At 39.7% G+C, this 25,762-nt stretch overlaps 1 protein-coding gene, 1 long non-coding RNA gene and 1 pseudogene across 3 annotated transcripts; 1 reads left to right on the forward strand and 2 right to left on the reverse strand.

The window, feature by feature from the left end:
- Positions 1 to 13: 13 nt before the first annotated feature.
- Positions 14 to 2,041, forward strand: LOC122079588. Of its 2 annotated transcripts, none has more exons than XR_006140468.1 (2): positions 14 to 928; positions 1,007 to 2,041. It is a non-coding gene; the product is annotated as an uncharacterized LOC122079588 (long non-coding RNA). The 2 variants fall into 2 exon arrangements; XR_006140469.1 differs by having other exon boundaries at positions 1,020 to 2,041.
- Positions 948 to 2,537, reverse strand: LOC122079586. Its single transcript, XM_042646175.1, has 2 exons — positions 2,353 to 2,537; positions 948 to 2,238 (listed from the first exon to the last, which is right to left on the reverse strand). The coding sequence occupies exon 2, from the start codon at positions 1,893 to 1,895 to the stop codon at positions 1,287 to 1,289; it is 609 nt and encodes a 202-aa protein (XP_042502109.1). The 5' UTR covers positions 1,896 to 2,238; positions 2,353 to 2,537; the 3' UTR covers positions 948 to 1,286.
- Positions 2,538 to 3,692: 1,155 nt separating this feature from the next.
- LOC122079584 lies at positions 3,693 to 25,260 on the reverse strand (annotated as a pseudogene).
- Positions 25,261 to 25,762: the final 502 nt, after the last annotated feature.

A 25,762-nucleotide genomic window follows, 5' to 3' on the forward strand; every position in this document is an offset into this window, starting at 1 on the left:
CTTATGTATATTATATAAGATTTTTTACATCAACCTTTCCCTGTTGCTTGTTAAAATTATATAATTTCTCTTGAAAATTAAAAAATTACATTTAAACCCGGTACCATTAGCATCTTATTTGGATTAAGCAGTTGCAGTTAAGTTCATTGAAAATTTTCAAAAACCCGAAATTGCCCTTTTTATCTACAGATACTCAATTCTCAGGTGCCGAGTTCATCACCATCCTTCTCCGGCAAAGGCTCCTCGAACGCGAGATGGTATACTTCGTGTTCGCTGTTGGGGAACCGTAGGCAACTTCTTGTATGAACTCAAGACTTTTGAAACCCATATTTTTTCCCAAATTAGGATCTTCTCAGGCGACGGGCGAGAGACGAAGAAAGAGCAGGGAGGGACTCCGACTGACAAGTTGAAGGAACCATTCCCATATATCCCATCGGAATAATCAAACAACCCTTCCAACGCCACAAATCCACCGCCGGTTTTATCTTCCTCGTCGCCAACGATCCTAAATCACAATTGGCTTCTACTTTTCATCCTGTTTGTGCAGATTTGCAGCTCTTTTTGCTCTTGACGAGATGGGTAGTTGGTGTCTACGTTTTTGCTAAGCTAACCCTAACTCTCTGTTTGTGATCATTGGTGTTTTGTGATTTGGGGGTTCTTTGTAGTGTGGGTTTTTGATTTTCTTGCAAAACAGTTCCATTCAACTAATGAAAAAGGAGGAGGAAGCACATCAGATATAATGATGGCAGGTAATGGATAGCCGAACCAGGCTATCTCCAAAAAGCTTTTGAACTCCACTGGCTGAGCAAACAGCCCACTAGGATAGTAATTGAGCTTTGTGGTTCAGGTGAACCTAATGCTACTCTTGCTGATATCTGCAATTTGCTAATGGATAAATGACCTCTTCCTCTACAGGAAAAGGAAAAGGGTAAGTCTAGCACCCAAACTAGAAAGCAGAAACCATCAATTTTGAGTGGATAATCCCTTCCTATAAACTCTTGAACAGTTTCTCTTATCAGGTCTGGAAATTTACATAATATTAGAGCAAGTTCTTTTCAATGTTGGTTCGGTTATGAAATCCCATCGACTCATATCCCTGATGTCATCATCAAACCCCCAGATCTAATCCGGAGTTTTGGGGTTAAAGAAGTTCATTGCAGCGAATGGGGCGACCATTACAGTACCTCGAGCTCCGATTCCAAATCCGACAACGAAGAGGACGAGAGAGACCGAGACAAGAGATCAGAGATTAGTTCTAGATCGAATTTTGGATCTTCATTTCACACTCAGACCACAGCGAAGCCGAAATATACACCAATGGGGAAATTTGAGAAAATCGAAAGGAGAAAACTCAAGCTTGACATGCGTACCGCCATCGTGGGCATGGCATAAGAGGGCAGGAAACTGTTGGGGCCTTCTTCGCCTTCCACTTGCACCCATAGCACGACCATGGGAAAGATCACTTGTTCCGCAGGCATTTCAGGATTCCATTTCTGCAGAATGGTGGCATGACCAGCGTAGATCCATGGCTGAGAAAGAAGTATAACCTGCATGTCACGTTCATTGCGCAACTTTATCACAAATCTATCAGGGGCGTTATCAACTAGATGAAGTTCAAACCCTCGGATGGGCTTCGAATGCTCAGCTCTACTGAACATAGCTCGTAGCTCCATAATGGAAATATGGACCCCATCCAAAACCCAGACAACAATAGAATATTGCAGAGATTGATCGGCCTTCAAAAGGGTTTCCTCCGAAACCTCCACCGGATCCGGTTTCATGTTCGGCAGTTCGAGTTTGGATGCAAACTCCTCAGCAAGACGTTCTGCAAATGACGAAGCCTGCACCTGGGAAAGAGCACTGTGAGCAGGAGGTAGAGTGGGAGTGGTCTCCATGGGTTTGAAGCGTGGGACATCTGATTTCTTAGCTTAACTACGTTTACCTACCGGGAAAATTATTTATTGCTGGAGAAGATCAATAAAAACACTAAGAGTGAAAGTGAAATAAAGTTAACCACATCATCAACAGCAGTTGTCGTTAACCTATGCATCCGCATTTCTCGCTTTGCCTCTTAGCTAGCTAACCTATTATTAGCCGCTGAAGTTACATACGGGTCCTTTAATTTAAACATAAAATTACATCTATATCAACACAAAATAACGAAATAGATAACAAGATATGAATTCAAAGGCCAACCCGATTCTTCGGAATCCTTTCTCCATTGCCTCCAGAATTCCCCTGGCAGTCGAGTCATAGCATCCATCACAAACAAAAATTGGTTGATCCATATACATGTTAAAGCAAGTTAATTCGAATTGCTAGCCACGGAGACAGAGTGAGATACAAAATTACCAGAGGCGAAAATGTCATCTGTCCATTGGTGAATGAGTCGAATTGTAACGATGGGAGAAGGGGGGACACTCTGAAAGATGCATTTGTTATGATATAACCATAAATAATACATGGTAATTGCAGAAATACTTAGAATCGTAGACTTATCAGCTTTCGATAGCTTCAGAAGAACATACCCTTTTTTTTTTTTGGGTGGGGGGAGGGAGTGGGTAACAGATAGATTTATTGAAGAAGATCGCAAGCTAAAGCTGAGGTCTCCAAGAGTCAATAGTCTATGGAGCCAAGGAGCGGAATGTTGGCCAAATCACCGTGCAAAAGCACGATAGGGACAGGCCGGACCTCCCGGGATAAGGAATTTGTCACATTGTTGCATTCCCCTATTAACATGAGAGAAAGAAATATCGACAAAGTATGTCATCAGCTGTCTAATTAGTAGTGAATGGAATGAGAAATTTCCAGCCTGGCAGGTCTTGCTGGATGTGTGATGCTTTCCACGAGCTTAATGTTGTCAGATTCAATATGTATGCGATTAACACTTAACAGAGTCTCAGATAGAATGGAGAAGAGCTGTGCGTGCAGCAAGGGCCTCCCCCATGAGCACTGAGGTGAAGGGAGCTGGTTTAGAGTTCCCATGGGAGGAGGGCACCAACAATCATTCCGGTGAGAATTTGTTGCCCGAACCGGAGTTGAGCAGAGTTTGTATGTTGCTTGGATAAACTCAGAAAAAGATGCTGAGCTGAGAGTGCTATTTCCATCGGAAACCAATTCTCATTTCTTGCAATCTAGATATGCCAATATAAACAGGAGCACTAGCCACTGATCTCTCTGTACCTGGATTTAGAACCCACATTAAGACAATCCAGCTCATAATCCATACATGTATCTTTGGATCATTCAATGGATGAACTACATTGGAGGCTGAACTAGCAAACCAAACTGCGTTGGTAAATGAACAACCGAGACGTATGTGATCAACAGTCTCAATAGCTCCACATCGAGGACATGCTGGGTCAATTGGAATTTGCCTATGGTTCAACGCTTCACCTGAAGCCAATCCAATCCTTGGGCACAAGGCCCTCCAGAATTTAGCAATTCTAAATTCGTTTCCTAACGATCTTCTGAATTTGATTCCAATGTGATGAGTTATATGAAGTTGCTGGAGAAGATGTGGATTACTCCATGGCTTTATTAGAGAGCATGTGGTAGGTTGATTTAATTCAGAATGCTCCAAGCTGTCCCAAATCCGAGTGTCCTTCCTAGGATATTGGCTGAGAGGAATCTTCTTCGCAGCTTGACCTTCAGATGGATGAAGAATAGATGTTTAGCAGTTCCTAGTCGAGTGATCAATAAGCTTCATAACCTTCTTTAAGTAGCAGTTAAATGTCCTCCTGGTACAAATTAAAATACCATTTGCTCTTGTTTTCGCTACAAGAATATCATTGATTGAATCAATATAATACAATATCTAATTTTTTTGTTACCTGTACAACACATCTCTATCTTAAAGAAACGTTTTAAAGATTACAATATATCAACTTCAGCCAAGTAGCAACCACAAATTCTGCACAGTGGTACAAAATACCAAACACCCTGCCTGCAACTACTGAAGTCAACAGTAACTGTGTGCACCCAATTCCACCAGGTTTAAGTTTATCTCTACTATGATGGCCCCCACATCTTCTCAACAATGTGCCTGCCTTTCTCTTCCAAGTGCCGTCTTTTTTCTTCAAGCTTTTCCCCCATCTTCTTCCCCAATCCTATCATCCTTTCTCTTTTCCCTATTTTCCTTGGCCTTGCATCACCACCAATTGCAGTCTGTTCCTCATTCCGTATCACTGCTCTTGTGGGTTGACAGTCTGGGTTGTTTGCTCTTCTCTGAATAATGCAACTCTCCTGTGGCTCATCCCTTAATAGTGGGGTCCTCAAATCTAGCAGTGACTGACTGCTGGTGGATTGGTGACTGGAACTTGAAGGAAATAGATCAGCTTGAGATGATGCCGACTCAGATGATTCATAAGCTGGCGGGTGAGCAGGAAGGACATTCTTACTCTTCTCACGCTCATCTTGTATACTGTTGGCGTTCTGTTTTCTTCCCCTGCTGCTGCTGGTGGCTACAAGCTCCCCTCCAGTGTCCCCAGGTGCTTCTCCTAATTTAGGCTCATCAACAGCTTCTTGACGAACCCATAGGAATGGAGCCATCTTCCTTGGGACCCAATCATTCTTTTCTGCTAACATCCATGGGATGCATATACTTTCACAGTTCGGAAGTACCAGAGTTTCACGGATCGCCGCCTGTGGAATTTCGAATGTAAAACAAAGTTCACAACCTTTTCCCTCAACTTTTGCAAGAAAACTTTTGTTAATGAAAACAAATTCAAAATGTAATAAGGGTTTTTAATACACCGGGATTAGTTAAATCTGTCCACCCAAGGTCAAGATCATTACAACCATCCAGTACTGTTTGTTCAGTAATCAAAAATATGGTACTTGTAATATTGGAAAACGGGTGAGACCTCCCCTGGTAGTAGAATTACATGCCCTCCAATAACTACCATGTGGCAGTCTAGAGGGGCTGAAATTCTGTGTACAGGTGGACCCAAAGTTCTCTATTCCGTGTCAAATTTCAGAGCAGTCTTGAGAGTTCATTGGCAAAGCAAGGTATTCAAAAAATCAGGAATTACTGAGGGACTACCATAGGGTGCATGGACATACATGGGATGATATGCCTACTACATATGAGAGCCTATCTATGTTGAATCTCGGTCTGAAATTTGATGTGTGGCCAATCCACTTTATTTCCTAAACAAGCAACAGTTAGAATTTTCAAAATACATAGCAAAATACATAGGGTATGCTAGTACACTGCCGGGTGCTGGTGTGCTGGAATATTTTTCCCATAAAAATAGTTGTTTATAAGGCTGCAGGAGTGGTCATTTCTCACTTGGGCTGGGCCTAGGATTGGGTGTAAAGGCTCATACCAGACCTGGCCTGGACTCCAGACGCAATATTGCCCCAAGCGTAAGTAAGAAGCTCTCCCATGAAAAAAAAAATTATATCTACCACTTATATTTTTTTTTTTGAACATTCTTTTAGTAAACTAGTTTAGATACCAGTATGTTTACTTACTAATGGAGAGATTTTGCCTAAATAAAATGCAAAACAATAGCTTCTTTTGTATATGCATAAAGAGAAAAGATCAACATGCTATCCCATTAACATAAACCCTTCGACAGGGCTGGCTTTCTTTATTTTTTCTCTTCCCTGACCATCGTGGCTTTCTTTATTTTTCTCTACTCCCTAACCACTTTTTCGCCATGTGGATGGACAATTTGGTAGGTTGACTATTGAATGGTCTTGGAACCTGTGACAGGGCCACCTATTAAGTTTGGTGGCATATCTCAGCCATGTACATAACCCACTCCCATATGGTTTTTTCCCTTGATCTTTCAGTGATTCTTGTTATGTTCTATTCATTTTATTAGAATTTTCAAACTTGCTTTGCACCGTTATAATAACACATGGTATGTAATTATGGTCTTAAAATTCAACCATGACAGGTGATGGTGAGTACAGAGTACATGTCCCCCAAATTTGGGCCAAACTGAACTGCCATGTGGCAGTACAGGTAGGCATGACAAAAGAAATTCCAGATGTAAGCGTGACAGAACTCCCCTCCCACTAATATATGCACATACCCATTATACATCATTTATGTTGCATACAACTATTTCACACATACACACATAAATATATGTATATATATATAAACAATGCAAAGCTCATATTTCCATCTCGATTCAGGCCAGAAAATTCGCGTATTTCTTTGTTCTTTTTTTTTTTGGTAGAGAAAATTGGCTTATTTCAGGGTGAGAGAATCAGAGCAAGTGAGCCCACGTTTCATCTCTGATCACATATATTCACTCATTCTAAGAAGTAAATGTTCATCAAGGCTATGTTTGGTTGCAAGGGATACTTAAGGGGAAGGGAAGTGAATTCTCACTTATAAAAGAAACTTTTATAATCATTACTCCATATGATCCCATGTGATTGTATAAACTACATTTTTTAACCATATTTAGTAATGACACATTTTACATACTATAGCAAAAGGTTTTTGATGCAAAGTAAAGTGAAATTTAACAACCAAATATGGAATAATTTGAATTAATGATATAGTCACATGGGATAATGATTATAAACATTTCTTTTCTTTGTACGAAAATTTCACCTCCTTTCACTTTAATTCCCCTTGCAACCAAATGGAGTCAAAAGTAATATATGTACGTAGTAAATATAACTGGGCCAAGCCACGACCGGCATGAGGTTCTTATGTGAAGCCCATGCCGAGCCTTGCCTTCAATGGGCTTGAACTGAGCTCAGGACCAGCAGGGACTAAGTTAAATTTCCCAGGCCCAGACCAGACCCAGACCCATGCAAACACAGGTTGGGATTGTCAGGCCACCATTGCAAAACCCTTTGTAAGGTTCAACCGTGCTGTTAAAGTCGTCCTAACATTTACTTGTTCCTTTACAAAGTCAAAATCTGGGCTTAAAGTTGCCACGGTTAACAGATTGTTGGAGAATCCAACACAAGGCGGGTGCGGCTCCTCTCCAATCACTTGTTGAAAGTACCGATCAAACAAAACAGAGAGGAGGGCCGCAGCCAACCAGTTTTGTTTCACCTGTAATTTCTAATTTCAAGGGATCTAAACATAGGGTTAAATGGATTCGGACAACGAAGTCATGGAAAATCCAGAGGATCCCCTATGTGATGGACAGATTGGATCGGATTGACCTATGACCCTTCCACTTGTTGGACCAGTCTGCACAACAGTTCCTCTACAAAATCATTGGAGAAGAGAGATAATTCCCTGACCTTAAGCCGATTGCCTAAGAGCAATGCAATGTGTCCACTTGTAATTTTGTGGTCTCCCACAGCAGACTCCAGATGGAAATCCACATCAGGCATTGATGTAAACCCGAACCATAACTGATCAGAAGGTGGCGGCTTAACATGTAACCTTAATGTTCCTCGGACTGATGCAACCTTTATTGCCAAGGAAAGGGGCACCTGCATTTCCAAGAGAAGAAAAAGGGAAACATACATAAGTTTGTATTTCAAATTTCTCTGCCCCCACCCCCACCCCACCCCAAAAAAAAAAAAAAAAAACCCCAAAAAAACCAATGATTATCTGATGATAATATGATGAAGAGAGTAATGGTAGCAATGGCCTGAAAATGATGATGATGTAATTATGATTGTTGGTTCTGCAGCTGAATGATAACCAAAAAAAAAAGAGGAAACAAAGGGATTTTTTTTTCAGAAAAAACTGAATATTTCAAAAAGAAAAACCCACAAGATTTGATCCATACTTTGATTTTGATGACAGGCTAAAAAAGTTAAATATGAATCAATGACCATCAACATAGAGAATATTTACTAACCTGTGAAACTTTGTTGGCAACAGAATTCAAAATTGACTTCCACCCTGACACATTAGTAGATGGCCAACTACTGTCCTTCAAGTTTTTCAAACCATCTGATGGGAAACAATGTAAAGTTCACAAAAAAGCATTACTAAAAATGAAACATTTGTGCAATCAGCTTCGTCTTAAAAGTATTTGATGGTTTTTTATTTTATTTTTTTTATTTTGACTGAATAAATGAGCACATCCATTATTTCCCATCATAGTATTTGTAATGCTAGCTTAGTGTTAAGCATGACTAGGACATTATGGGCAAGTCAAAAGATTTCCAATTGCACTTCTCTTTCAATACGAGCATGTTTAAAGATTTATATATATATATATTTCAAAAAAAAAAACCAAAATAACAAAATGGATGCACAACCACCATCCCAAGGTGATAATACATAGTAATGGAGTGTAAAATTCATCCTCAAGCATATGAGCTATTTTGGTTGGATGTGTCATTTCAAAAGGCATGTAAGGTTTAGACCAGACTTTCTTAGTGCTGGAGAATGTGAAGACCAGACACTGATCAAAACTTGTGTTATTATCATGACAGAAATACCTAAAAATTGATTTTGTTTCATCATAATTTTTTAATATGTTTAGAATAAAAATATAGCTCTTATGTTTACTAGTAAAGAGAGTTTTTTAAAGCTTTTGTTTAGGACGTTTTCACTAGAAGGGTTTCTTTTAATCAATGAACCAGAATTAAAGATGGCAACACAAAAACTGAAAATACAGCAAGAAAGCTGTACAAGTATAAAAGACGACTGAATGAGCTTCCCCTGTCAAACAAGATGGTGTAAAAGCAAACAATAATTCAGGTAAGACAAGTCCATAAGAGCATGGTTGTCATTGTCAAGGCATCAACTTCTTGGCATCTAGGCTCTTTCCTGGGAAGGCACCAGCATGCCTTGTTTTCCTTACACGAGTGTACGATGATTTATGTTTGTTGTTTTGTATGCTGATGACTATGCTCACTTTCAGAGGCTCTTCAGTCCCTCATCGTCCACCCCCACTCCCATCCCTCCTCACCTCCTCAACAAGTCTGTCCCGGCTAATAACATTCCTTTTCTTCAATCCATCCCCAGTGAGGAGGAAATAATTTCGGCCATCCTTTCCCAGAAGTCCAACAAAGCTCCGGGCCCTGATGGCTTCAGTATGGGATTCTTCTCTGCTTGCTGGGGTACCATCAGAAATGATCTTATCAATGCAGTGAGGAGTTTCTTCCTTAATCCTAGCCAAATCGAGGGGATCAACCAAACCTTCCTTTGCCTCATCCCTAAAAAGAAAAGTGCAGTTTCCATGAATGACTTTAGGCCCATCTCTCTGTGCAACCTTCTGTACAAGTTCATTTCTAAAATCCTGGTCAATAGAATTCAGAAAGTCATTGACTCCCTCGTCAGCCCCAATCAATTGGCCTTTATTGCTGGTAGGAGTATCTCTGATAACATTATGCTGTGTCATGAGATAGTCCGAGGTTTTGATCGTAAATCCCATGGCCCAGCGACTCTCCTCAAGATTGACATCCATAAAGCTTTTGACACCATCAGCTGGGATTTCATATCCAATGTGCTTCTTCAAATGGCATTCCCGCCATCTTTTGTTCATTGGATTATGGTTTGCATATCTTCCCCCTAATTCTCCATCCTGGTGAACGGAAGCCCTGCCGGGTACTTCCCCTCGGGTCGTGGGCATCCGTCAAGGTTACCCCCTCTCCCCTCTACTTTTCTCTCTTTTCTTGTAAGTCCTCTCTCGCTCCATTCAATCCGCCACTGATCTTCATCTCATCTCCACCATTCCTAAATGCAAATCCCTTCTCCTCTCTCATCTTGCTTTTGCCGATGACATTATGATTTTCTCCAAAGCTAACCCCAATTCTATCTCCACCACCATGTCCACCCTCCAATCCTTTGAATCCCTATCCGGTCTCAGTATCAATCTCCTCAAATCCAATATCTTCATCTTTAGGGTCCCGTCTGATATCCGGGACTCCCTCTCTGAGCTCTCTGGTATCCCGCTTGGGTCATTGCCTATTAAATATTTACGTCTCCCCCTAATATCCTCTAAGCTCTCCACTCATCACTGTGCTCCTATGCTGGACAACCTTAGGAAAAGGCTTCAACTTTGGAAAGGCAAGCTTCTCTCTTTTGCGGGTCGCCTTACCTTGACTAAATCGGTCCTCCAGTCCATGTACCTCTATTAGACTGCAACTTTTTCCCTCCTTGCTCCCATCATCAAATCTTTTAAGAGTCTCCTCTGCTCCTTCCTCTGGAAAGGCTCTGATTCCACTAGATTCCTCAGACCCTTAAGCTGAGATAAGGTTTGCCTCCCCAAAGCTGAAGGCGGCCTGGGAATTAGAAGAATCAAATCCACCAACTGTGCTAGTATTCTTAAGCTCATCTGGAAGATTGTGTCCAAGAATAAAAGCATTTAGGTGGATTGGATATACTCGGGGCTTCTCAAGTCTAATTCCTTGTGGATTGCTCCTTCCATACCAGATGCATCTTGGATATGGTGGAAAATTCTTGATCATAGACCCATTGCCCTTTCCCCCATCTCCTTCATCATTTGTAATGGCCAGGACACTTCCCTCTAGAAAGACCCCTAGCACCCTTCTGGTATCCTCTCTCACCTCATCTCCCCTAGAGTCATCTACTCTTTTGGTCTCCCTTCTAATGCCACCGTCTCTTCTATAATCGCTCCCTCTGGCTGGTCCCCTCCGGATTCCCCCCTCCCCTTCTTGATCTTTGGTCCAGACTTTCCCCTCTTCCCTCGGGACACCGAGGAAGAGAGGACAAATGTATCTGGCTCCCCTCTAACAAATCCTTTTCTTCCACCACCGCCTGGTCTTTCATTCGCACTCCTTCCCCTGTGGTTCCTTGACATAAGGTTGTTTGGTTCAAAAACCATATTCCCCGACATAGCTTCACCCTCTGGCGATGTCTAACCAAATACCTTCCCACTCAATCATTTCTCATCCACCGCCATATCCCTGCCAATCCTGCTTGCTGCCTCTTCCCCATGGGTTCCGAGGACATCCCTCATCTCTTCTTCTCTTGCCCTTTCTCTTCCCGCATCAAGAAGGTTGTCCTTGCCAAATGTTGGCGAAACAGAAGACCTATCGTTCCTTTTGATAGAGAATGGAGCTGGATTGCTATGACATTCTCTGGTACCCTATTTGTGACACTGTTGGCAAATTGGCTTTCTGTGCCACTATCAATCATATCTAGATGGAGCGGAACATCCGTAGATGGACTTCCAATTTCCGTTCTCCGGACAAGATTTGGAAAGCTATCTATTTTGATGTTAAGTACAAATCCTCTTCCCTTCAGACTAACCCAGTCCATAATACCGCCAGAAATTCCCACATCATTACCTCCTGGAACCTTCAGGTTGACCTCCTTCTCCCCACTTGATGTCTTTTGGGTTCTGGCTTCCCCACCCCCCACCCCCCACCCCCATTTTGGCTGAGGGTCTTGGCATTTATTTCTGCTTTTTGTTGTTTCGTCTTTTGTAGGTACTGTTTGTATTTTTCTGTCGCTGTTGCTTGGTTTTGGGCCTTGGCCTTGGTCATCCTGTTGGCCGGGTCAGTCCTGATCCTTCCCCCTTCCCCTCTCTCCCCCCCCTGTATATTCTTCTCTTCTTGGTATTGAATTATTTATTCATCCAAAAAAAATATGCTTATATTATATGCTGGTTTTCTCAGATTTGGTCATTACTAGCATAATTATATTACATTGTATTGCATATAAGCGTAATTATATAAAAGCATCATTTCTATGGGGCACTTCGTTGCCTAGTTTCCGTGACAATCATGTGCAAGAGAAGATAGTGGTTTCACCCAATCAAAAACTTAAGGCAAATCAAAACAGGTACCATCAACTATTCTGGAATTTTGCTAGTTTCAAGATGCCAGCAACGGTAAAAAGGAAGCTATTACCTTACATTTTTTCCTGAAGCAGAAAGCAGTGCCATGCTAAGAGAGAAATTCCTGAGTTGTATCTAATGGGAAGTTCCTTGGTAGTCTCCAACGCCACAAATTTCTGTGCAACTGCAGCAGAACTAGCAATATATCTACTGGGCTCTATAGATCTTTGTGTATCATTTTTCCCATTCAAACTTTTTGGGGATTCTGCTAACTCCTATTGTATCTTATTATGTTCTTATAAGCAAATAAGTTTGCATTCTCTTTGTTCTGCATCCCTTTCTTTACTTTATTTTCTTATTTTCATGCCTGCTACCTACATATCAGAAATAGCCACTACTAGTGTATTACAGGCCACTGGAACCTTCAAAATCCATTGAGCACTTCATGGGACATTCAAACATTGATCAATCTCTCTATTTCCCCATCCCCCCCCCCCTCTTCCGATAAGTGCCAACGCCTTCAATATATAACACATTTTTTGACACAAAAAGTGAATGCATCTAGATTCTAGATCATTAAATCATTTCCTCAGTTGGAAACTGTAACTAACCATTATCATATATAATATGTACATATAGCCAAATCCAGTTGATCAATCCCTATTAGTGGCATCCCTGTATCCCATGACCAAACAGATCTAACTCTGACACATTCCTGGATCTGATACAGCCATCACACATGGCACACTATTTTTAAGAGTAAAGACTGTCAAGAGTTTATTAAATAAGGGTATTTTGGGTACTGGTTATCTATTGTATTGTGTTTATTAAGATATGTGTCATGATTAGGGGGTTTGTCCCTATCATAAGTAGTTGTTAAATTTGTTTTCTGGTTTAATTCTTTTCCTAGTAAGCCTAGATTTTTATTTCCTAATTAGACTAGACTTCTATTTTCTGTTTTCTTGCTGCACAAGGAGTTACTTTCCTTGTATGACTGTACTTCATTGATTATTATATACATGAGGTAAGGGGGACTGCTAGAGTAATGATTCTGCAGCTCTCTCTCTCTCTCTCTTCCCCCCCCCCTCTCCTGGGTATAATCGTTACAGATTCTGGGTTTGTCACATGGTATCAGAGCTGTAGCCAGTATCTGATTTCTCCTTGATTAACTGTTTTGAGAGTCTTTTTGGATTTCTGGTTTGAAGAATGAAACCATAGTTCATAGAAGAAGAAGAACTAGGGTGGTTTCGTATGGTTTTGGACAAATATTAAATAGTGTGCATCACACCTGTATCGATTGCTGCTAAGGGTTCCTACTGCTTAAGAAGAGAGCAGAATCGATGCTTGCCCAGTCCCCCTACTGCCAGCTTTATAAAAAATCCAAAGCACAATCAAAATAGGAAACTAGTTCTCTTTGTCAACAAGGAAACTAAGACTTTTAAAGAAATACAATAAAAAGAAATAATAGAAAAGCAAAGGAAATAGAGCCCCATGATAGGGACACTCCCCTTATCGTGGGAGACATAAATATTGTACCCACACAGTAGTGGGGATCCATTACTTAACACTCCCCCTCAAGTTGGAGCATACAAATCTTCCATGCCCAGCTTGAAACAATTCTTCCAGAAAGTAGGACCGAATAAAGGCTTGGTAAAAACATCACCAAGCTAATCCGCAAAGGACAAAAATGGAGTAACAATCAGCTTCTTCATTACTACACTTCTCACAAAGTGACAATCGACTTCGATGTGCTGGGTTCTCTCATGAAACACTGGATTACTTGCAATGTTGATGGTTGTCTGGTTATCACAAAACATCTTTTCATGAGTTGAGTTATCGGAAATCCCAATTCCTACAAGTAATGATTTCAACCACATCAACTCAAATGCAATATGAACCATATCTTGATATTCAGCCTCTGCATTGGATCTAGCCACTTTTGTTTGCTTCTTCCTCCTCTAAGTAACTAGATTGCCACCAATAAATGTGCAATATCATGTGGTTGATATTCTCATTATCAGCACCAGCCCAGTCTGCATTAGAGAATTCTACCAAATTAACACTAACGGAGTAATAAATGAGCCCCTTCACTAGAGCTCCCTTCAAACATCTCAATATACGACATGTAGCCTCCCCATGAGCTTTCTTTGGTAACTACATGAACTGACTGATAACGCTAATAGCAAATGATATGTCCGGCTGTGTAAGACAATAGGTTTAGTGTGGGGTTCTCAATTTGACTCCTGGGTAGATAAGACTGGGATGATATAAGAATCATCAGAGTCTGAAGAAGAAGTATCTGCTTGATATGGATAAGAGGCCGAAGAGGAATTTTGTGGAGGCTGAACAGTAAGAGCTTGGAGGAAGTTGGTAAGGGTGTTTAGGTTCTGTGGTGGCTCAATTACATGGCATCCAAGGGCCTGATTGATTGGGTTGGTGATGTAGTTGTTGCAGGTGGTGGTGCAGTAGTTGTTGGTGGTGGAGAACTTGGAAGTCCTGGAGAGGCACGTCTCTTTTGGGACAATTGTCAAACAAATAAGCTTCCCTACTAGCCTCCTATACCAATGCTTGCCTTCACGGTCTTTACTATCACTAGTCCCAAACTTTTGATATGGGTCCATTCTTTAACAGATAGGGTAAGTATGCCACCTCGTATACATGTGTACGTGCAGTGCAATACCTAGCCTTGTACTACTTTCCGTATTTGATACCCTTTGTAGTACATATCTACATTATAAATAAAGATGGCCTCTATCACACAAAATCATTCTCCAATTCTCTGATTATATATATATATATATATATATTTCTGAAAAGGTTGGGTATGCTGTCAATTTACCATAAGCTAGCATCCATTTTGTCTATCTCTCTCTTACCTTTTTTGAAATGACCCCCTACCTCTCTTGTATGATACATCATCCGGTGCCCCTATTGGTGTTATCTGCTAGCTTAAAGTATGCCAGCGGCATACCTATCACTCCTATATATATATATATATATATATTATATCAAGAAGCAATTAAAAGTTCAAGGTAATAAAAAGAAAACAACAAGATAGAAAAGAGGACGAAGAGAGAAGAGGAAGTTGTGCAAGAACACTTTAGGAGAGAATCAATTTCTCCCCCCTGTTTACTTGAGAATAGACACTTAAGATTACACGAATAGCCCCACACTAACATAAGAATACCCAAGGAGGTTAAATAAATGCATCTTATCAAAGTACCTATATACCCTCACTACATGAACTCCCCCTCAAGCTAGAGAATAAATGTCATACATGCCCAACTTGCTCAAGAGGGTATCAAACTGTAGAGAGTTAATCCCTTATGTGAAAATATCCTCCAATTTGGTCGCACGTCTTCACAAATGGTGTGCAGATGGAGGCAGAGACGATTTTTTTTTTTAATGAAATGATGATCGACCTTTATGTGCTTTGTACGGTCCCATTGCACAGGGTAATGAGCTATGCTTATATCAACTTTGTTGTCACAATACAGCTAAATGGAGCCCTTAGTCTCAAACCCAAATTCTTGAACTAACTTCTTTAAACATAGGAGTTCACAAACTTAATTGGCCATTGCTCTAAACTCTGCCTCTACGCTTGATCTAACCCCAACAAACTTTTTTCCATTCTCCATATAACCAGATTACCATTTACAAATGTGCAATATTCTGATGTAGACCTTCTGTCAGAAACATATCCTTCCCAATCAACACCACTGTTAGCAAAAAAGAGTTTCCATTTTTTACTGTTTAGAACACGTTTTACTGTATGCTTCCCAAAGATACTTAAAAAAAAAAGCAAACTTCAAGCATTCCCTTTCTAAACACGTTCACGTTTTTATGGCGTTTTTTAAGACTTAATTTTTGAACATAATGTCTACTTAATTGACCATATATCTCTCTCCCGAACTATGATTTACCTGATTCTTTCACCAACTTGAAGCTAACGCAATGGACTATATTTCTCATGATATTACCTTTAACTCAAATTCAATTCACGAACCCCGAAATTGAGCTATAAACTGACGTATTTGCTGAAAAAAATTTCTAAAATGATGACTCCTAACTCTAACTGAACATATATCACTTCGATAATGTGTTGACTATGTTGACAACAATGAACAACACCATAACCTAGTCACATTGCTCAATAAGACTTTGGGCATGTGTGGTGTATGAATTTAGAATTGGTGTTGGATGATATTCAATGATACGTCTTAAAACTTATAATAAGACATGGGATATATAGGCATTAATGTTATATATTGTAGTTGTTTTGAACACTAGATGCAGATATTCATATAATAATTCCTTAATTTATATGAGTATACTACCTTTTTTTTAGTCCCATTTGTTTGAAATCTACACGTTTAAAACCCGTACCATCCATTTCCCTTTTTTTGCCATTCCCATTGTTGCTAACAATGATCAACACCACTTTAGCCTTCAATACTCAAATGGTTATATATAGTGTACAACACTCCTCTTCCTGGGATGGGCTCCAAATACTTGGAGATGCGACAAACAACATCTAAATATCTACTCCTAGGGGCATGCATAAACCGACTCAAGCAGGCCAGCACTTGGCTAGAAGACAATACCAAACAGCTAAGGAGGAGGGGGGGGGGCAAAGAAGAGGTGATCCACATCTCTTCATAGGCAGTCCGACAAAAACAGCAAAGAAGGGGTGGGGGGGACTGGATATGACAGCGGATAAGGTTTTGAAGAGAGGCAGCGGGTGAAAACCCTCCAGACAGTGAAGCTGTGGCTGGGGATTTGGCTCTTGAACCAGAACAATATGCGCCAGATTTTAATCCAGCTTACATCTTAGTCAAGTCAAATATGGATATATGTAATTTCAGTGATAGGAGTTTTCAAGTAAAGTCCTAAAATTTTAGTAGATGAATAATGCTTTTAAAGTTATATCAAGTCCATACAGTATGAAACTTATTTCAAATAAAGGTATGCAGTATGTACAATTTGGTAGAAGGTCCTTAACGTGGCCCAACTACATTTGCCATGTAGCAAGGAGATGTGGGAAATTCCAACTATTCAATAAGATTGGCCACTAGTCAAATTTCAAAGCCAAATTCAATCATATGCCTTATTATTTTACCATATATTTTCAGCACTCCATTTGTTTCTATAGCCACTTAGATAAATGCTTTTAAATGTTGAATCTTAAATTCGATTTCTACTCCAATTCAACTTTGTCAATAATGCATGGAAGACAAAATTCGAGAAACATCTCATGGAGCATACAGCATGCATCCATACTTACCAAGCTTACCATTGTCATCATCCCTCTTCTCTCTTTCACCAACAATCTCCTCAGAAAGCTCAAGTTGGTCGCCAAGGTACTCAAAGCCTTCAAGATCTGAGGTGGCCTCCCCAACAGAATTTTATTCTAAACTTGGGTTTCCAATGCCTTTTTGGAAAGCTGGTTCATGAACTTCAAGTCTTGTTTCAACATCTAATATTGCACCACCTGAATATTCAATGTCAATTTCCATGGTCCATACCTCATTCATGTCAATGGGAAGAATCCTCATGCTATGGATGAAAGGTGGAAGATTCCCAAGGTCCAAGCCACTACAAGTTACCCCGCCAATGTAACTAGGGGTCCTCATATTGGATAGTGTTCTCTGTTAATACCAAACAAAAGGAATCATCAGCACTACACGAAAACATATATGGTACCATTAAGGGAGTCTTACCTTAACGGCCCTAGCATCAATCATTCAACAACTTAATTGACACAAATTTTTGGACATTTTTAACATCTACGTGGCAAGTACAAGCCAATTATTCACCAAAAAAAAGCCAATTTGCCCATGTGGAGAGATGAAGCTTTGAAATTGTTCAAAGACTAAGCTTTGGTTGAGAAATTCTTAATCATTGAGAAGTTTTAAAGATCAAGAAAATGTCTGTCATAAGGAAACCATAGCATGAGGTCAAAATGTACATCAATCTGGACTACCCACTTAGTACAATCTATATTGGAGATCAGTTTCAGTAAGAAAAACCCAACTATTCTCTTAGGCTTTTGGTTGAAACAGGGGATTTGCTGTCATATGGAATCAAGACCTGATAGATGCCTTTTTACTATGTTGATCTACCAGGACTATCAATTTCAAAGGTTTGAAGGGTTATACATATGCCCCTCATTGTGCTACTAAGTGGGTGAAATACAATTTTACCCTTCCATCGCATTCTTCAACTGGAGAACATGGATACATACAATGGAAACTAATGATGGATAGACAACCTGAACCTGTGCTTGTATGGAGCTCTTCACCTCCACATTTCTTTTGGCATCAAAGAAAAGACGTGAAATTAACAAATTCCAACAAAGTGTTCCTTCATCAATACCAGACTTGTCATCAGAATCTGCTTCAGAGATGACAGAAACCTGACTCTGGCTTCCAGAGTGAGGTTTTTCTGATGAAAATGATTGCTCCCCATATTCCTCCAAAGAATTAGTAGTAGCCTTCTCTGTCAAAGAAGCCTTTAAGCCAGAGGCCAAAAATGGATATTGGACTGCATGGGACTTCTCACCAATCTTTCTCTCTTCTCGGCCTGACAATGAAGTACCATTTGTCTTAGTTTCTAAACCACCCTTGGAAGCTTTCCTTGCAATCTTTTTCAGAAATACCCGGACCTTTGAAGAAGAGCCATCAAGCCTACTCGTCCTATCTGCAGGTCCATTGAAAAACCCTGTTGAGGGTTTCATAAATGAAAGGTGTCCTGCATTTAAGGATGTTATATAATCCTGGAACTCTCCACTCAGTTTGGCATACCAAGCAAGTCTCCCATTGTCAGCAGAAGCAGCAAGACGTAGAGATTTACACCACGATTCCTTCTCCCAAGAAGTCTCAAGATATATGTAACACACCCTACTTCCACCGTGAATCACTGCAGACTTGCTTTCCACTTTAATAGGGTACCTTTTAGCCCTACAACACCCATAAGAATATAAAATAAGATCTCAAAAGTGCAGACTGATAGCGAAGACAGTTTCTTGATTTAATTGATCACAGACTGGATGGCTTGGACATGCAAAAGGAAGCATCTTGTTTAACAATGAGCCAATGTGGTCCAACAAAACCCATAATGCCATATAGAGTTCTTGTATCATAACAAGAAGTAGCCGTGCCAAGTGTGCTGCAGGATTGGAGACACCATCCTATCACAGCCTTCCACATGACAGACATCAACAGGGTAGTGCACAACATCAATGCCGCCCAACCAAAACAGAGCTTCTAGGTCAGTAATTGACCTGATCAGCTGATCCTAGCTGGATTTCCATACTCATACACAGTTTATGTGAGAGTGTTCTTCCATGATATCTTCGAAGATATATCATAATATATAGATCAGGTGATGCATCCATTTAGGTAGTCAAATTACAGCAGGAAGAATGTCATATGAACAAGTAGAAAAATAATGGAGTATGAGAAAAGTAACAGGGAAATTCAACATTCATATTGAACCATAGTGAGAATCTAAAAGGTCAGATATTTCGTTACAAAGGTTACCACTTTCTTGAGGGCAGATTTGATGCTGAAACAGTTCTTATCATGCAACCCACAAGCTGGATAGTTTCCAGAGATCCATTTGGATCTGTCAGGATAAGTGACCGATCTTTAATTTTTGCATGTTTCTTAATTGGATAAACCTCCAAGAATTCCTTCTTGCTCTTTTGGTCCCTTGGTGCATTGTCCTCTGCACAAACCTTTGGAACACTTTCTGATTCTAATATCCAAACAAATCCCTGAGATAACAAAAGTGCAAACAAGTCAATGCTGAAGCAGCTTGAGATCTACAACAAATAACAGCTAAATTTCAAATATAAAATTATTGTTGATGCAAAAAGGTGACAGTGCTTCCAGTCCTGGCCAGAAGTATATTACACATTGGAAAGATATACTGAACAGAATATAGGGAGTTGTGAGTGAGCAATGATGTGTAATTATAAATTTTGTTTCAACAGATGAACCGATTTTGGAGCATGACTCTGGATGAATTAGACTAAAACTGCAGTCACAATAATTTTTCTTTTCTATATCAAATATAAAGAGGGAAATATTAACTAATAGTTGTTTTTACAAATAAGGAAGATCTGTTCCCAAGGAAAACTAAATGAAGGAAAGAAAGAAAGAAAGAAAACAGTTACGGAGTGTTTTGAATCTTTTAGAAGACAAGCCACTCTCAAAATCACCAATTAGTCCCCTTTAACTTGTTCCATATAGTGAACTATTCAATTACAAGCAGCCAAGCAGGTCCCTCACAATAAATGGCTACAATATCACCTTTTTTTTTTTTTTTGGGTGGAGACGACCGGGGGGGGGGGGGGGGGAGAGGAGGATGGATTAAGCAAACACAGTTTTCCGCAAGAAAAGGAGGTGTACAAGTCAATCAGTTTATTGTTATGGACAAAAAATGGAGTACACTTATTTATACAAAATAAGAATATAAAAAACATGTCACTCAGCTGGCATTTCTTGGGACGATTTCCCACCACTGAGAACCCATCAGTCCCAACCCCTGAAATTTCTGTGTAGCCCCATAATATATGCTAATACTTCAATATAGGCAATTATCCAGACCAAATTCTGTTTTTATCATCTGAAACAATATCAAATACAGGAAATCAGTACCAATAATGTAGAGGAGAGAGAGAGATAAGAAGAAGTGCTGCAAGCTAGGAAAAACAGAACCACTGCCCACGGTTGGGCAGAATTCTTCAACCATGGGCTACAAAATATATTTATAGGGAAAGGGCTCTCTGAGCCTAAGGTGTACCCTACACTTAAACAAATTCCTATACACCTATACACATCCCATTTTTTATACATTTAAGGAAAGAAAATAAATAGGAATTTGTGTAAGCGTAGGGTACGCCTTTGGCTCAGAGAGCCTTTTCCCATAGTTTTATTAATGAAATAATGCGAGGGACAAGTACACCCCTGATATTACAATCATTACAAATAAGAACTTAAGTAAGCAACTGAATATCAACATACCCCCTTGTGGTTATACTAAACAGTATAAATACACTCTTAACACTCCCCCTCAAGCTGGAGCATATACATCGCCCATGCCCAGCTTGGAACAACCTTCTCGAAAAACAGGAGGAAACAGAGACTTAGTGAGCATATCAACCAATTGTTTTTCCAGAAGCAACAAATGGAGTAGCAATCAATCTTCTCATCACTGCATCCCTTACAAAGTGACAATCAACCTAAATGTGTTTAGTACCCTCGTGAAAAACTGGGCTGCTAGCAATGTACATAGCCCGGATAAAGGAAAGTTTCGTAACAGAAACTATGCCAATGTTTGCTGCTGGTCCCAAGTCCGAATAAAGGAAAGTTGGTGCGTCAGGTTGGCAGTCAGCACCCAAAAAAACCCTAACCAAACCCTTTTTACATGGATTCTAGAACCTCATATTTTCAAGGTTATGCTAGGGCCTTCCCCGCAAGCGATGCACTACACTTTGATCAAGGTGTAGTGAATGAGGTTTAACTAGGGCGTCCCCCGTAAGCCCGGATGCTATGACAAGCAGGCAAGGGTTCTTGCACCATGGACGAGTGCGTAAATAAGTCGAGTCCAAAAGTGTAGGATTAGATTAGCATCTCAGAACATAGGATCTTTAACAAGTAAGAGTGTAGAATTGATAAATGTTATGAGAAGATGAGGATTAACATAGCTTGTATTCAAGAGACTAGATCAAAAGGTTAAAAAGCTTAAGGAGTTGGATGACTTTAAACATTGGTATACGGGGGTTAAAAGTAACAGAAGCAGAGTGGGCATCGTAGTGGATAAGGATTTAAAGAATGGAGTGGTGGGTTTTAAAGATTTGGTAATAGGATTATATTCATAAAGCTTGTGTTGGATAAAAAAAGTATATGTGCTTATGCACCCCAAGTAGGATTGGATGAAAGTAGTAAGTTACAATTTTGGGAACATATAAATGGATTAATGCAAGGTTTTAGTCAAGGGAAAATATTATTATAGGGAGTGATCTGAATGGACATGTTGCGAGAGATCGTAAAGGCTATGAAGGTGTACATGAAGGATATGGTTATGGAGAAAGGAATGAGGAGCGGATCTCAGTTTTAGATTTTATTGTGAATTATAATTTATCCATTATAAACACATACTTTAAAAAGAGAGAAGCATTTAATCAAGAATTAAAGTATTGGTATCGGTTGCCGTATCGAAGGGTATAGAATTGTATCGGAGTTATGCTAAAGATAAGTACTAAATGGACGGGATACACATTTTTATATACTTTTTGATTAAAAAAAATAGTATAAAAAAGCAATATATAACATGTATCATGCATAAACATTAAAATGGAGAACAATGTATTGAGTGACAAGTGTGTTCAATTGAAATTATTCAAAAGGATGAGGTTTCTTACATGTATCATGTATAAACACTAAGCAATATATAACACGTATCATTCATAAACACTAAAATGGATAACACAGTATCAAGAGACAAGTGCATTCAACTGAAATTTTTATAAAGGATGAGGTTTTCCAAGAATAGTAGCGACTAAGATGACGTTGTGCGCCTGTTATTGGTAAAGCCTGATCTCAATTTAATCCAAGAACTCAAACTTCTTCCATGACAACCCAAAAATGTCATGGTTCCTCAAATACGTGTTCCATCAAGTTAGTGCATAAGTTGACAATGTTTTCATTTTGTCTTCTTTCTGACAGCTTAGCCCTATTAGAGAAGGGCTTCCGATTCCATATGAGAACACAACGAGCATTCGCACATGATTCTCTCTTTCTCTATTCGATCATTCTCCACACTTTATTCTAGGGAAAAAAAAGAACCTCTTTATGTCCATCCTGTTGATGAGAGGATTTTCCCTGGCTGCCACCATGAAGTTATCTCTAACTAGTGAAGAGTAGCACGGTAACAGGTCTCGTAAAGGCTTATTCATTCTATAGGGAGTCGACCAGGAAAAAAAGACATGATCTTGGCAAGATCTCGAAGATCTCGCTTTTTTGGATTAGCGAGAATGGGGGGGCGAGTGCGAGATCTTAAACCTTGGAGTGAAAAACAAAGTATATAGTGTGTAACTTTAGGAACAACAAGATTAAAAGTGAGGTGGCAAAAATTGATAACAAAGAGAAAGCAGAAAGTGGAAATTGTGGGACCTAGGTTCAATTATAAATAAATAAAAAAGAGAGAAAAAGAAGAAGATATTGCATAAAGGATTAGAATATGGTGGATGAAGTAGAGGAGTATATCTGGACTGTTATGCGGTCGACATATTCCTCTAAAACTCAAAAGAAAATTTTATAGGACAGTTATACAACTGGCAATGATGTTTGGAGCTGAAACTTTGACAGTAAATAAACAAACTTATTGTAGCTAAAATGAGGATGAGATGGATGAGTGGTAAAACTAGCAAAGATAAAATAAAGAATGAACAAATTGGAGCTAATTTAGGAGTAACTCCTATACATGATAAGTTGTGAGAAAGTTGTTTAAGGTGAGGTGAGTTGGTAAAGTGAGTGTTATTGGGGTCGAAAGTGAACTGAACTCTATGGAGCCACGGAACACCAAGAGAGAAATGATCATGTCCTAAATGAATTTGTTCCAGCAGGAAAGTCAAAGAAAAGAACTTGAAGTGTAGGGTGGTGGCATGAACATGTGCAGCAGAGGCCTTTGAATGCTCCAGTACAAAGGGGTTATGTGATTCAGATTGAAAGAACTAAAAGAGCCACAGGCAGGCCTAAAATAACTCTAGGAGAAATGGTGAAGAAAGACATCCGTAGCTTAGCACTAGTAATAAGAATGGCTTTGATTAGAGCTGACTGGGGAAAAAGATCCATGTAGCCAACCACATTTAATTGGGATAAGGATGAGTTGAGTTGGAGGATTCTATATAGGATTATATCTAACATAGGTTCAGCCTCTATTATGTTCTTGTTTCCTTCTATTTCTTGCTAGAAATATCCCTGATCCCATTGATAACGAGTGGGCCCAAATAATTCAATAGGGGTAGTTGCTGAACCATACCACATAGTTCCAGCAACAACAAAGGCTGCAAAAAAAACAGCAGCAATACTACTGGAAAGTACAGTTTCAAAATTGCCCATACGTTTTTTAGGTACTTTCCCTATTGCACACACAAAATCCCTGTGGCTCTCTATAAAATTAATGATTCCACAAGCGGCAATTCAATGATTGATTTTTAAACAATTCTCTTCTGATCTTCTCTTACTTCAAGATTCTTCAATAACTATGGTCTTGACTCGTGAGTAGACTGGACTGTACTTCAGGAAATTCAGGTTTTTGGGAGCCTTTGCAAGCAGAGATACAAGAAATATTTTAAGTAACTTCTTTTGTTCATGAATAGCTATTTTAGTAACTTAAGATTTCAGCTAACTATCTGGCTAGCAGTCAAGCTTGATACAGGACAACTCCTGGTTGAACATTAAACCATAACCCACCCAAATACCAGAATTTTTCCAGCATTATGTTTACCACTCTATCTTGCCAAACAGATTGGCTCGATTCCATGCTTCTCCTTTTTCACCATTGGAGGAAAACATTGCTCAAACCAAAACTGTAACAGATATGCCAAATAACGGTAAGAACAACATATATGAACTTATGAACAGCAAAAGCGCTAATTCTACATTTTCAGAACCGAGGTATAAACAAGAGAAAATTTAGAGTAGCCTGAAGGGACATAATTGCGAAAAGGTCATTAGCATAGGCACAAGAATTACCCCCATCCCCAAAGAAACGGCACAAACACACAACAAAAAAAAAAAAAAAGAAGCAAGTCCTTACAGAGTGCATCCATGGAAATGAACAGATAAGAGGGCCAAAAAAGGCAGTCAGTGGCTCCGAGAGCTCACCTGCTTGTTATAAGCGAAGGAGAGCGATTGGTCGGTGTCAAGGTCGCAACCCACATGAGATTCCGCCGGTCCGATTGAATTTTTTGAGCTCAACCGACTGAAGACGTGAAGGAAGACCAGAGCTTCGACGACGATAATGGTCAGGGCTCCGAGAAGAAAACCCAGAAATAGAACAACCATGACGGTGGTAGAATTAACTATGGCCGGGGCAATCAAGGGTCAATTATTGAAAAAATGGAGCGCACAATAGCATATCATAATCAAATGAAGAACGAAGGGATCAGATACCATTCAGAAAGGAAAGGAAGCTGCAAGTCTCTGCAAATTCTGGACTAAACTGCCAAAGTGAGAAAGAATCGAGTACCTGTTCGCTTTGAGAGAGAAAAATAAATGCAGAGGAAGCAAGAAGAAAGAAGCGGGTAAGGAGAGAGGGGTACGAAGTACTGGTATAGACTTGACAGATACGAGAGAGAGAGAGAGTAGTTATTTTTAATTTTCAGTTTTTTTTTCGTTTCATCATTTGTGCCATCTGGGTTAATTACTCAAGTTGTTAACGTCTCGGAGAAGAGAGAACGATCCTCGTAGACCGTAGCCCCGCAGGCTGCAGTCTGCAGGCCGCAGCATTACGTCAACGAGTACGGTGTATGGACAAATTACGAACTGAGGAGGGATGATAATCGCCGGGTCTGGTAAACCGATTCACAACAGATCACGGCTTTTGATCTCTAATTGGATGTGAATATCGTCTCTTATTGATTATCGATATATGAAATATTCTTACCAAAATATATATATACAAAATTCGTTTTGCATCTTAAATTGACAACATATATCTTGAATTTTACTAACTATAACAATTTATGGGAAAAAAAAAGGGGAAAAGACAATGAAACTCCTACGCCTAGACACAATGGAAGGTCAAAATGACAACCCTACCCCTAATGAAAAGCATAAATCCCACATATATTGATACGTGTATTAGTGCTCCCATTGGCCTATGCATTAGTGTAGGGGTTACATTACTTTTTAGGAACACACCTTCTATGTCCTTAATAGGATTATTATTGAATTATCACCCCTTATTGGTTATAACGCCTTATCAAAAAATTAAAATCAATAAAATTTATCGAAAAATCAAAATCTATCACCGGTCAGTTTTGAATATAAGCTCTT

This window comes from Macadamia integrifolia, chromosome 5 (genome assembly GCF_013358625.1).
Source record: "Macadamia integrifolia cultivar HAES 741 chromosome 5, SCU_Mint_v3, whole genome shotgun sequence".
Classification (NCBI taxonomy): domain Eukaryota; kingdom Viridiplantae; phylum Streptophyta; class Magnoliopsida; order Proteales; family Proteaceae; genus Macadamia; species Macadamia integrifolia.